The 13,042-nt window shown below is 37.3% G+C and overlaps 1 protein-coding gene across 1 annotated transcript in view; it reads left to right on the top strand.

The window, feature by feature from the left end:
* COG6 (component of oligomeric golgi complex 6) overlaps nt 1-13,042 on the top strand; it is a 60,895-nt gene that overhangs the window by 8,495 nt on the left and 39,358 nt on the right. Inside the window, exons 5-8 of the mRNA XM_004012096.6 lie at nt 2,614-2,725; nt 4,597-4,679; nt 5,034-5,104; nt 8,105-8,198. Of these exons, the coding sequence (XP_004012145.3) occupies nt 2,614-2,725; nt 4,597-4,679; nt 5,034-5,104; nt 8,105-8,198 (360 nt within the window). The remainder of the gene's footprint in view (nt 1-2,613; nt 2,726-4,596; nt 4,680-5,033; nt 5,105-8,104; nt 8,199-13,042) is intronic.

Raw genomic sequence — 13,042 nt, 5'->3', positions numbered from 1 at the left:
GGCTCCTCCGTCCATGGGATTTTCCAGGCAAGAGTACTGGAGTGGGGTACCATTGCCTTCTCCTGGCCTGAGTTAAATCTTTCTCTTGCCGTCTTTAGTATGTAGTACAATCTCTTGTAACTAATTGTTGGTTTGATTGAGTCTCTTTCCTACAAAGCTGAGCTCCTTTAGAACAGTGACAGCCTCTTATTCTCTCTTTATGTCTCAGTGCAAAACACATTGTAGATTCAGTATGTGATTTTGAGTGAATATATATGAACTTTGTTTTTAATATTGGCGAAATCACTATTTATGATGTATTTTTTTGGTCTCTTGGAAAGGCCCATCAGCCAAATTTCTCTCTCGTGAATGTTCATGTTTTTCTTTGAGGTGTAGTATGTTACAGTGGAAAGGATGTAGACCTTGAAGAGCTGAATTCTAATCTAAATCGTAGGTAAGAGCTCATTAGATTTTTAATCTTACATGAGTTATTTGTTAACTCCTTCAGGTTCAGTTATCACATCTGAAAAAAAGGAATAATAAGCTACATCACAGGGTGGTTGTGATGGATAAGTGATTTATATTGAGTGCTGAACACACTTCCTGACACACCTCAAGGAGCACTGCCCTCCATGTCCCTCTCCGCTTTTTAGACAGAGATGTGTAGTACATCTTGTTTCTTCATTGACTTTGGCGACTGGAAACAGAAGCTTTTCTGTACTTAATTAGATAGGTTTCCTCAGCTGTGTTGCTTATGTTCTCATTCTTTTTTTATTATTTAATAGTTTTTATTTTGATTGTGTTATTTGCTATAAAGTACTTACTGTAACTTAGGTTTTGATATTACAGTTTACATACAAATATAAAAGCAATTTATTTTGCCCAAATATACATGTGAAAATCCAAAACATATGTGATACATATTCTTTCACTGCCCTGTGAAAGGTTAGGAGAAGGCAAGCAAAAATCATGTTTTTCTTCTTCTCCTTTTATTTACATGTATAAAACTTGAAGAAAATTGCAATTAGATGTAACGTCACCACCTAGACATAGCTACTGTTAATGTGGTGTATTTTCTCTCAGTCAGTATGTGTGCATACTGAATTAACAGCTGACCCTTGAACAACACAGGTTTGAACTGCACAGGTCCACTTATATATGTTTTTTTTTTTTTTGTAGTCCTACACATTCCACAGTGGGTTGGAGCTTCTACTCCAGAGGGCTGGCTGTAACAGTATATGCAGATTTTCCTCTGTACAGGGCAGGGTAGGAGTCCCTGACCCACACATTATTTAAGGGTCAACTGTACTAGATTCAGTTAAAACATAATGAAAAAGTAAACTAAAGAGGTTAATTTTCCTTTATGCACAGTAAATTGACTGTGAAGATAGATCCAAAAGAAACTCCTGAAAGATTTTCATTGAAACGGTTAATTTGTACAGTCTCAAAGAATTTTATGAAGTGTTATCATTAATTTAAATGCTGTATGATAATGATTTGAGCTTCTAAAAGTATAAAACAAAACATGTTAAGGTAACTTGTAGATATCGTACTTAATAAGATAATTAAGGACATAGGTTTTTTAAATCCGTATAGATTTAAGTAGGTGCTTTGCATTGTCATTTGAGAAAAATAGAGCATTACTGCCACCTGGAGGGCTTTTTCTTTTTAGCTCTTGTCATTCGTCGGTAGCAGTTGACATAGTGAACTTAAACCTGGAAACCCAAGAGTCCAAACAAAACAAAGATGGCATGCGTTGTTCTGTCTGTTCAGATAGTGTTTGTTCAGTTTCATTTGAGTATTTTGAAATTGGAGAATATTACTGCCCTGTGAATACTCCTAGTGAAACACTTTAGTTTTATTTGTGTGTCTTCACATCTCAAATCTAGAAGGCAGGAATGTTGAATTTCTGCTCATGTGGTTTGTATTCCTGACTTGCCGTTAGATTGTGGCCCAACTCAGCCCTGCAGGTCTAACTGCAGACTCAAATGTGCTTTTCCTAATTGCCAGCTAGTCTAACTTGGCTGCACTCAGATAATATAATCTGAAAAGGTGATTTTTGTTTGTTTGTTATGATAGTGTGCAGAAAAAGTGGGAAGACAAAATGGAGGAGTGGTTTTTTTTTTTTTGGATTAATGAAGAATTACTAGATGAGTTCTTGACTTCAATTTCTAACCTAAAGTAAATAATAGGCTTGAATTTTGATTTCTTGTGTACTTCATGTACAAGCTTCAAAGGCTTAGAACTTTTTAGTGACTGAGAAGAAATTAATTGGCTTATGTCTCTCTTACAACTTTGTTACCATAAGGTGAACTATTCACATACATATAAGTGGCTAAGGATTTGTATTGCCTGTACCATTCATGAACTTATTTCTCCTTTTGCATAAAGGTTAGTTCATCATTTTACTGTGGCCTCTTACTGTGCCCTCTGCAGAGGCAGGACAATATCAGCTAATTGATCACCTCCGTGCTTCATGAGCTGCTAATATTTGAAATAGAAATGAGGCTTCTGAAGATACTGAGACAGTTTCACGTCTTTGTCTTAAAAGTTATGAGAGATGTAACTTGTTTTAAAGCTATGTAAAATGCATAATGTGCTTGATTTTCTGTTGCCTTTTTAAAAATATTGCAGTCAAAGATTAGAAATAAGAGCACAAGTGGCAGATGCCTTCTTATCCAAGTTCCAGCTGACTTCTGACGAAATGAGTCTTCTCCGAGGTACAAGAGAAGGACCCATCACTGAGGTACTTTGCTTTCTGTTGAAATCACTTAAAGCACAGCAGTTACAGATGTTATACAGAAATCACTCTTTTTTAAGGCTTTATTTTACCACCTGAAATTTTTTTGATTTAAAAATGTTTTTAAGGTGAGCAATTTAAGGTACAGATTTTAAATTATCTTATTTTTTTCAAAGCAGTACGTGTACTTCTTTTTTGTTTTTTAGGAGTCAGAGTACAAAAAGGCTTATAAGGAAAGCCTACATCACCTCATCACCTATTCCACTCCTTTCCATCTCTAAGTCCTTTGGCAACCATTTTTAATCTTGTTAATTGCTTCTTTTGTAGATTCTGTATTCTGGACCTCTGGTGAAAAGGAGTATGCTTTGGATATCGATGTTAACTATTTTCTATGGATGAGCTACCATGGGCTAAGAGTGATTAGCCTCTCCTTCCAGGGCTCCTTTCTCCCCGCACATATATGTTCTCTTTTCTTCCGCCTTACAGTGCAGTTATATGGCGTGTTCTGTTTACATTGCAGTGATGTTGCAATGATCACATGTCCTGTCACAACTTTTGGTCTTTCCTGAGATTAGAAACTCCTTACCTTTTCATCTGATTCTTTTCTGAACCCATGCCATTCTTTCCAAAACTTCAAGCTATAAAGCCTCTCAAAACGCTAAACAACAAGGAAAATTATCATTCCTCTTTTTTTCCCCTTGAAGATACTCAGTTTTTCTTGATAAGAATCTTTTAATGTCCTAACTGGGAGGAACTGCAAACTTGTGCCTGGGGTCTGAGGGCAGGAAGAGTTCCTGAGGAGGGCCAGGGTCGGGGGCTTCCTGAGTGACTCTTGATAGATGTCACTGTTATCTTACTGCCTGGGCTGGGATGGAACCCGTCCCTTGAGTGTAGGGTGTTAAGTAGGTGAGAGAATTGTAGGTACCTTGCCTATAGGTATTTATTGCCTTTATAGTTTGAGGAACTTTGTGCTTTTTAAATATGTGACATCACACCTTCCCTCCCCCCGCCTCAGCAGAAATAATCAACAGTATTAGGGATTTTAAAACATTAAAAAATTTTTTTATTCATCAAAGAAAAATAACTCATCAGCTACTTTTCATGGTTGGAACACTATTTGTGGCTATCTGGAAACTAAGGCTCCAGTACCTTTTTACAGAGGGAAAAAAAGCTGGGAGTTCAGCATTGGTCAACTTGTGTATGTTTATACATCCAACTTTGCATTCCGCTCCTGGATGAGGGGCCAAGAAAGGGTATATGATAGACACAGAAACCATCACCTCCTGTGATGATGAAGCCATCCTGGGTTTTCTACATCTTGGATATGTAATACATAGCGTGTTTTTCTTTATGTTACAATCTTCAGGTTTATATTACTCTTTCACAAAACTGTATATGTCTTGAAGACAGAGATTTTGTCTTTTAAAACTTTTTATCTCCGCATCTTAGTACACTGTTTGGCATATACTAGACATCGAATTAATGTATGTATTAAAATGTGAATAATGGGCTTCCCTGGTGGCTCAGCTCATAAAGAATTCACCTGCAATGTGGGAGACCTGGGTTTGATCCCTGGGTTGGGAAGATCCCCTGGAGAAGGGAAAGGCTACCCACTCCAGTATTCTGGCTTGAAGAATTTCATGTATAGTCTGTGGGGTCACAAAGAGTCTGGGGGATGTGACTGAGCAACTTTCACTTCACTAAATATCTATTATACATTTTATAAAAATTTAGAGAAAGTTGAGATCAGTATAAGGAAGGCTTCATTAGAGTAGGTAGAATAATTTCTTTTTCTTTTGTTGTGATATTTCAATTTAGAGCAATACAGTTTTACCTGAAAACATGGAAACTTTAAATTTACATTCTTAATTTTAAAGGATTTTTTCAAGGCACTGGGAAGAGTAAAACAGATTCATAATGATGTTAAAGTTCTCTTGCGTACAAACCAACAAACAGCAGGGTGAGTAGCCTTTTCAGTTCATGACTGTGTTGCCACTTGTATTTGCAAAATTTTAAAGATTTTCCAGATTCCTAAAGTGTATGGCATTATGTAAAATAGAAGTTTAATCTTCATGTGTCTTTGGATAAAGAGGAAGTTATACCCTGATGTTTAGTGTAAAACAGCAGTTGAGTGTCTAAGTGATGGTATTAAAACTTGGCAACATTTATTTAATGATTAAAAAATTATAAAAAAAAGTATTCTACAAAATGATAAAAAGTTAACAGGGTATAACGAAATCATTCTGTAATTAAAATAGATTCTTAGATTTAGCTATTGGCTAAAACTTTTAATTATAATCTTTAATTTTTTTAGCTTAGAAATTATGGAGCAAATGGCCTTGCTTCAAGAAACATCTTATGAAAGACTTTACCGGTGGGCTCAAAGTAAGTGGTTTCCTTGATGCAGTCTAGATTCATGAATGCTTGATTTTATTTCACTTAGTATTTATTTGATAACATATTTTGATCTTAGTAATCAAAAAATTTGAACATACTGTAACTTGTGTTTGCCTCATAAGTACTATAATACAGGTACTATATATGATTAAGGATGGAAATGAAAAAATAATAAAGTCAGTATTTGTGCCCCAGATTATCTTAAGGTTGATTAGACATCCCTTGTTGTTAATATAATCATTACGATTAATTAATTTTCTGTTGCTGCTGTAACAAATTTATCTCAATCTTAACGGCTTAAAATAAAACATAAGTTTATCATTTTATAGTTCTGTAGTCAGAAGTCACCATGCTAAAATGAAAAGATGTGCATTTCTGGAGCCTCTAGGGAGTAATCTGTTGCCTTGCTTATTCACTTTTTTAGCATAACTTAGTTCTTTGAGTCTGAGGACTGAGCTCTGAGTTTCCTTGCCGGCTGTTACAGGGTTTTCCTGCTTCTAGAGGCCGCCTGCATTGGCTTGTGGCCCCTTCCTCCATCTTTGAAGCCAGCAGTGGTAGATGGAGTCGCTTTCTCACTTTGAATCTTTCCTGTCTCTTCTTCCATCTCATATCTCTGACTTTTCTGCTAGCCTCTTCCACTTTTAAGACCTAGATGATTACCTTGGACCCACTTAAGTGATCTGGGAAAATGTCCCTAATTTAAGGTCATCTCACACACTAGTAAAGTAATGCTTAAAATTCTCCAAGCCAGGCTTCAGCAATACGTGAACCATGAACTTCCAGATGTTTATACTGGTTTTAGAAAAGGCAGAGGAACCAGAGATCAAATTGCCAACATCCGCTGGATCATGGAAAAAGCAAGAGAGTTCCAGAAAAACATCTATTTCTGCTCTATTGACTATGCCAAAGCCTTTGACTGTGTGGATCACAATAAACTGTTGAAAAATCTGAAGTAGGTGGGAATACCAGACCACCTGACCTGCCTCTTGAAAAACCTGTATGCAGGTCAGGAAGCAACAGTTAGAACTGGACATGGAACAACAGACTGGTTCCAAATAGGAAAAGGAGTACGTCAAGGCTGTATATTGTCACCCTGCTTATTTAACTTCTATGCAGAGTACATCATGAGAAACGCTGGGCTGGAGGAAGCACAAGCTGGAATCAAGATTGCCAGGAGAAATATCAATAACCTCAGATATGCAGATGACACCACTCTTAAGGCAGAAAGTGAAGAGGAACTAAAGAGTCTCTGGATAAAAGTGAAAGAGGAGAGTGCAAAAGTTGGCTTAAAGCTCAACATTCAGAAAACGAAGATCATGGCAGCCAGTCCCATCACTTCATGGGAATAGATGGGGAAACAGTGGACACAGTGGTTGACTTTTTTTGGGGGCTCCAAAATCACTGCAGATGGTGATGGTAGCCATGAAATTAAAAGACACTTACTCCTTGGAAGGAAAGTTATGACCAACCTAGACAGCATATTAAAAAGCAGAGACATTATTTTGCCAACAAAGGTCTGTCTAGTCAAGGCTATGGTTTTTCCAGTGGTCATGTATGGATGTGAGAGTTGGACTATAAAGAAAGCTGGGCACTGAAGAATTGATGCTTTTGAACTGTGGTGTTGGAGAAGACTCTTGAGTGTCCCTGGGACTGCAAGGAGATCCAACCAGTCCATCCTAAACGAGACCAGTCCTGGGTGTTCATTGGAAGGACTGATGTTGAAGCTAAAATGCCAATACTTTGGGCACCTGATGCCAAGAGCTGACTCATTTGAAAAGACTCTGATGCTGGGAAAGATTGAGGGCAGGAGGAAAAGGGGACAACATAGGATGACATGGGTGGATGGCATCACCAACTCAATAGACATGGATTTGGGTGGACTCTGGGAGTTGGTGATGGACAGGGAGGCCTGGCATGCTGCGGTTCATGGGGTCGCAAAGAGTAGGACATGACTGAGCAACTGAACTGAACTGACCTGAAGGTCCATCCCATTAATTCCATCTGCAAAGTCTCTTTTGCTTCATAAGATAACATATTCACAGGTTTGGGTGATTAGGGATCTTGGGAGGACCATTATTTTGCCTACCACAAGTGGTTTATGTATTTAGTTTTGTTTTAAAATGTTTCAATAGTGTGTTAGTAGAATTACCTGTTAAAAACAAAGGAACATGAGGTCTTCACCTAGCAAAGGTTGGGAATTTCTGAACATGTCCTGTTTTTTGAACAGAGTAGACATTTAATCAGTATTTTGTAGATAGAATAGTAGATATAATTTTACTAGTATGTATTAGTTACACATATAAACATCTAGCAAACTGCTTAAAGATTGCCCCTGGGGTAAAGAACTGGTGATGAATATTTAGTATTCCCTTCCCTTTTTGACATTACTGTGTGTATAGCAGTTATTCGGAGAAGGCAATGGCACCCCACCCCAGTACTCTTGCCTGGAAAATCCCATGAACGGAAGAGCCTGGTAGGCTGCAGTCCATGGAGTCCCTAAGAGTTGGACACGACTGAGTGACTTCACTTTCACTTTTTCACTTTCATGCATTGGAGAAGGAAATGGCAACCCACTCCGGTGTTCTTGCCTGGAGAATCCCAGGGACGGGGGATTCTGCTGGCTGTTGTCTATGGGGTCGCACAGAGTCAGACACGACTGAAGCGACACAGCAGCAGCAGTAGCAGCAGCAGCAGCAGCATAGCAGTTATTTAGTGTATGTTTGTTCATTGATTGGTTTCTTCAGAACTCTAGTTTCTTATAATAATAAAATGTGTTGTATACCATATAGCAGATATGGTCTATTGAAGTTAAATAGATATTTAAGCTTGAATGTTTAGTTTAGCAGCATTAACTAGTTTTTTATTGGTATGTTCTCTAGGCTTTTCCAAGCATTTTTTAAATGTGGTATTTAGACTCTGGTTGTTCAGTGGACATAATAAAGGCCTAATTGTATTTTAACAAGTATTACAAGGTTAATTCTTTTTCAGGTGAATGCAGAACCTTGACACAAGAATCATGTGACGTATCTCCAGTACTGACTCAGGCAATGGAAGCCCTGCAGGACAGACCTGTCTTATATAAGTGAGTGACTTTTTCCTAATTAATAAAAAAGCAGATTTGCTTTTCCTTTGGTAATTTATATTGAATTTCAGTGTTAATCAAATTTATATGCAATAATTTGAGCAATATAATAATTTACAGTGATATTTTTATTTCATCTGGGTACCACTGGAGCATCTGCCTAATAGCATATTAATGCTATAGAATGCAACACACATATAAAAACCAAGATGTCCCAATATCTAGACTGTCTCTTATTTATTCAGAGGTTAAGGTCTTTCCCGCATTCTGCCATCTCATTAATTACCTTGGAATTGTATGTAACTAAAACTCCTGTATTAACACTGCCCTGGAGGGGTGGAAGTCAAATAGACTAATAAATAATAATTACCCAGAGATGAGAAAAGAAGATTTAAAATTAGAATTCCATTAGTAGGATTCCAGAAAAGAAAGAGTTCAGGTTTTTAATCCTGTAAGTTATGGCAGCCAGGTGCTATGTGATAATGCTTTGGATAAGAACTTCATGCATTATTAACATATATTTTTTATTTTTCTGTGTTTTAGTTTTCTTTTACTTTTCAAGTCCTTTTTTTGTCTTCAGTCTTTAAACTTTTTAGTTTGTATTGGGGTATAGCCAATTAACAATACTGTGTTAGTTTCAAGAGAACAGGGAAGGGACTCAGCCATACATATACATGTATCCGTTCTCCCCTAGGCCTCCCTCTCATCCAGGTTTGCGTATAACACTGAGTAGAGTTCCATGTGCTGTACAGTAGGTCCTTGTTGGTTATCCGTTTTGAATATAGCAACGAGTATATGACCTTCTCAAACTCCCTAACGACCCCTTCCCCTTCATCAACCATAAGTTCATTTTCTAAGTCTGTGCATCTTTCTGTTTTGTAAGTGAGTTCATCTGTTATCATTTGTTTTTACATTCCACATACGCAGGTTGTCATATGCTATTTCTCCTTCTCTGTCTGGCTTACTTGACTCAGTATGACACTCTAGGTCCATCCATGTTGCCGCAAATGGCACTATTTCGTTCTTTTAATGGCTGAGTAATAGTCCCTTGTATACATGTCCCACATCTTTTTATCCATTCCTTCAAATCCTGTTTCATTCTTAATGTCTGGAATAGTGTGAACATGGGAAGACCATGTAGGGAGTTAAAATTCGGGAAACAGAAAGCCAGAGAACTCATGGATTCAGTCCTGCTCTGAGTCATGTCTTCTATATGATTCTATATTTTTAGAAGATTTCCTTGTAACTCTGTTTTCTGATTAGAACATTACTTGTCCTGTAATAAGATTTTAGAACACAAATGATGGGACTTGACAGATATATACAATAATCACACCCCAGTGTTACTTATTGAGTACTCACTGTATGTTAAGTGCAGTTCCAAGTGTGGCACGCTTACCATCAATAAAACATCGCCTTCAACTTGCTTTACTTTATGGAACCAGATGTAAACAAATCAGCTTTAATGTATACATTAAGTGCTTTTCTAAAAGTCAAGTCTCAAGTGCTTTGTGGCTCGAGTAGTTGGTGGTGGGGAAAGGGGTGTACATTAGAGAAAGTTTCTTCCGGGAAGTAGGTATAAAGTGAGTTCTGAAGGTTAACAAGCATTTTCCAAGATGAAAAGGGAGGAGAGGACATCCCAGATTTAGGGAACAGCAGTGCTAGTGCATGGGTTGAGGAGGAACGTGCTCCTCTGGGGACTCGCAGAAGCTGGTTGCTGAGTCAGTAGCGGGAGCTGGATCACATAGATCTGCATGTTGTGCAGGTTCCTGGGATAAGCTGATGCTCATTGTTGACCGTCAGCTCAGCGGATCTGAGCGTCTTCGAAATTTCTTTCCCAGTTTTTTCACTGTAAGGTATGGGTGTTTGGTTATAATTATAGTACCTGAAACATTTGGTGCTTGTTCAATGATGTGTAACAGTGTCTACAGATTCATATTTGTTCACAAGGTTAATTGTTTTTTAAAAAGGTCTTCATGTATTTTGGGCCTCTGAAAAGGTCAGCTGACTTCTACTGTATAAATGTATTTTTTCTAAGTTTTGATTTCTCGATCAACACTTGGAAAGGAGCAGTATTGCATAACGGTTTAAATGGTGGGCTCTGAGTTAGACTGGGTGTGTGTTTGTGTGTGTGTGTGTTTTTTTTTTTTTTTTGGATTTTTTGATGAACCCACATACCTTTATAGGCTTCAGTTTTCTTGAGCTGTGAAATGAGGATGAAAATAGTGCTTGTCTTGCTGGCTTGTTGTGAAGATTAAAATTGGAATGTTCTCATAAGGTGTTGAACATCATGCTTTACTCATCACAAAGTACTGGCTATTATTTTTATTTTGAAAGGAGATAAAGTGGAAAATTTTTAGCTAAAGAGAAGTGTATTTAAGGCCTACCTGACAGCAAAGCAAAATGCTTGAGAGACAATATAACTGAAATAGGCAAAGAAGATGTATCTTCACAGGACACACAGGGGATGGGGGCCATAGTGCAGTATGGATGGTTAAACACTTGGATGCTGAATGCGGGAGAAGGAAACTTTTAGCATCACTTCATGGGAAATAGGTGGGGAAACAGTGGAAACAGTGTCAGACTTTATTTTTGGGGGCTCCAAAATCACTGCAGATGGTGACTGCAGCCATGAAATTAAAAGACACTTACTCCTTGGAAGAAAAGTTATGACCAACCTAGATGGCATATTCAAAAGCAGAGACATTACTTTGCCGACTAAGGTCCGTCTAGTCAAGGCTATGGTTTTTCCAGTAGTCATGTATGGATGTGAGAGTTGGACTGTGAAGAAGGCTGAGCACCGAAGAATTGATGCTTTTGAAGTGTGGTGTTGGAGAAGACTCTTGAGAGTCCCTTGGACTGCAAGGAGATCCAAGTCCATTCTGAAGGAGATCAGCCCTGGGATTTCTTTGCAAGGAATGATGCTAAAGCTGAAACTCCAGTACTTTGGCCACCTCACGTGAAGAGTTGACTCATTGGAAAAGACTCTGATGCTGGGAGGGATTGGGGGCAGGAGGAGAATGGCGTGACAGAGGATGAGATGGCTCAGTGGCATCACTGACTCGATGGACGTGAGTCTGAGTGAACTCTGGGAGTTGGCGATGGACAGGGAGGCCTGGTGTGCTGCGATTCATGGGGTCTCAGAGTCGGACACGAGTGAGCAAGTGAACTGAACTGAAGTACCATAAGATCAACGCTGAAAAAGAGAAAATTGGCCTTTCATCTTAAGTAATCACTTGTTTTCAAAGCAGTGGTTTCCTTAAATTTAGGGACAAACTTTATAATGTATTATGTTAACCACCAGATGGCACTATATGAACTTGATTTAAATAAAGTAGAGCCACTTCACTCTTCATTATTGAGTCTCAAATGTATAGGTATCACATTTAAGAAAACGTCAGTTATTAAAGTCTTTGGGGAAAATTGTCATACTCAGGTTTTATTAGGTCTTATATAACTGGAATGCTAATGCATTATTAACTTTTAATACATCAAGTACAGAAGTGTTTTCAAAAAGAAATTTATTCCAAGTAGAAATGGACAAATTGATGTTGTCTTCTTTTCACTGGTAAACCTTCAGCATGTCAATTATTAAAGGATATAGTAATATATACAGTGCTAATTTTTTTTCATTCTTTATTTCTTGCATTTCTTAGAGAGGCTTTTACATTATTCTTTGACTTTTTTTGGACAAAATTTTTTCATTTTATTTGCTTTTTGACCAGAATTTTTCCTTTTCTATTATGGATAAACATAAAAACTGGGGATATTGGTTTTTTAACTAGAGGCATTTTAGAATATTTACATAATTTTGACATTCACTTTTGTAAACCTGCATTTTCAGTTTTTGACCTTTGTTGGAAAAGAGTCTCTTTTTGGTCAAGGAAATTTTCTTTTGTCTCTGGGAAAAGAGATTTCATGTCTTCAGATAACCACTGAAGGCTCATTTCAGCTCATGCTCTTCTTGCTTCAAATTATATCTGTTGCAGGAAAATTAACATTAATATTAATGTTTATTTATATTTTATAGTAAAAAGATTAGATTCTAGTGTTTGTCAGACTTTTAAAATTGCCCCTCCCCGCATTTAAAATGCCAGTGGATTCACTGGTTTTTAATATAACTTGTGGTCACAGTGAATAGTCCTAGAAACAGAAGTTACATTGTTTCTGTTTATTATGCAGTCATTTGGGTCCCTAGGGGAAGATAAGTTTTACTTATTTAAAAAGTTTGTGAATTTTGTGGTGTCATAAATCTGATCACAAGTCACTTCATAGAACTGATGGTCTTTAAAGGAAGGCATTCTGTACCCTAAGCATTTACGTTTTTAAGAGCATGAGGGAAGAAATAGAAATAAGCACCTTGGTTCTAATTTGTTTAAAAAACAAAGTGAATGTAAAGCAGCTGTGCACTTTGGCAAAACTTAGCTTGATAACTGCATTTTCATCTTGACGTATTGCTGGTATGTCACTGCGTGGAATTTCAAAACCATTTCCTTTTAACTAAAACCAAAAACCACACACAACCATGATCTGGTTACTGGTACATAGTCCTTTAAGAAGGCTCAGAGTCCTAACAATTTATTGCTATTGATTGCCTCACTACACTTTCATTTAAAAATATGCCCCATTTCTAGCTTTCTTCTGTTAAAAAAAAAAAATGTGGCTTTTTTCCATGAAATCAGTAGCAGATTAAAGAAAGCAGTGTAGCCTAAGAAATTCTTTTGCAAACTTTGGTGAAATTTTTGTAACTTTTCTTTATATGTAGGGTAATGAAACAATTTTCAACATTTAGTAGAGTACTGTTCAGAGATGTAAAAGTTCATGGATCTAGAATCTGCTGGCAT

The sequence above is a fragment of the Ovis aries genome, chromosome 10 (assembly GCF_016772045.2).
Source record: "Ovis aries strain OAR_USU_Benz2616 breed Rambouillet chromosome 10, ARS-UI_Ramb_v3.0, whole genome shotgun sequence".
NCBI lineage: Eukaryota > Metazoa > Chordata > Mammalia > Artiodactyla > Bovidae > Ovis > Ovis aries.
This window is presented reverse-complemented; position numbering and strand designations above follow the sequence as displayed.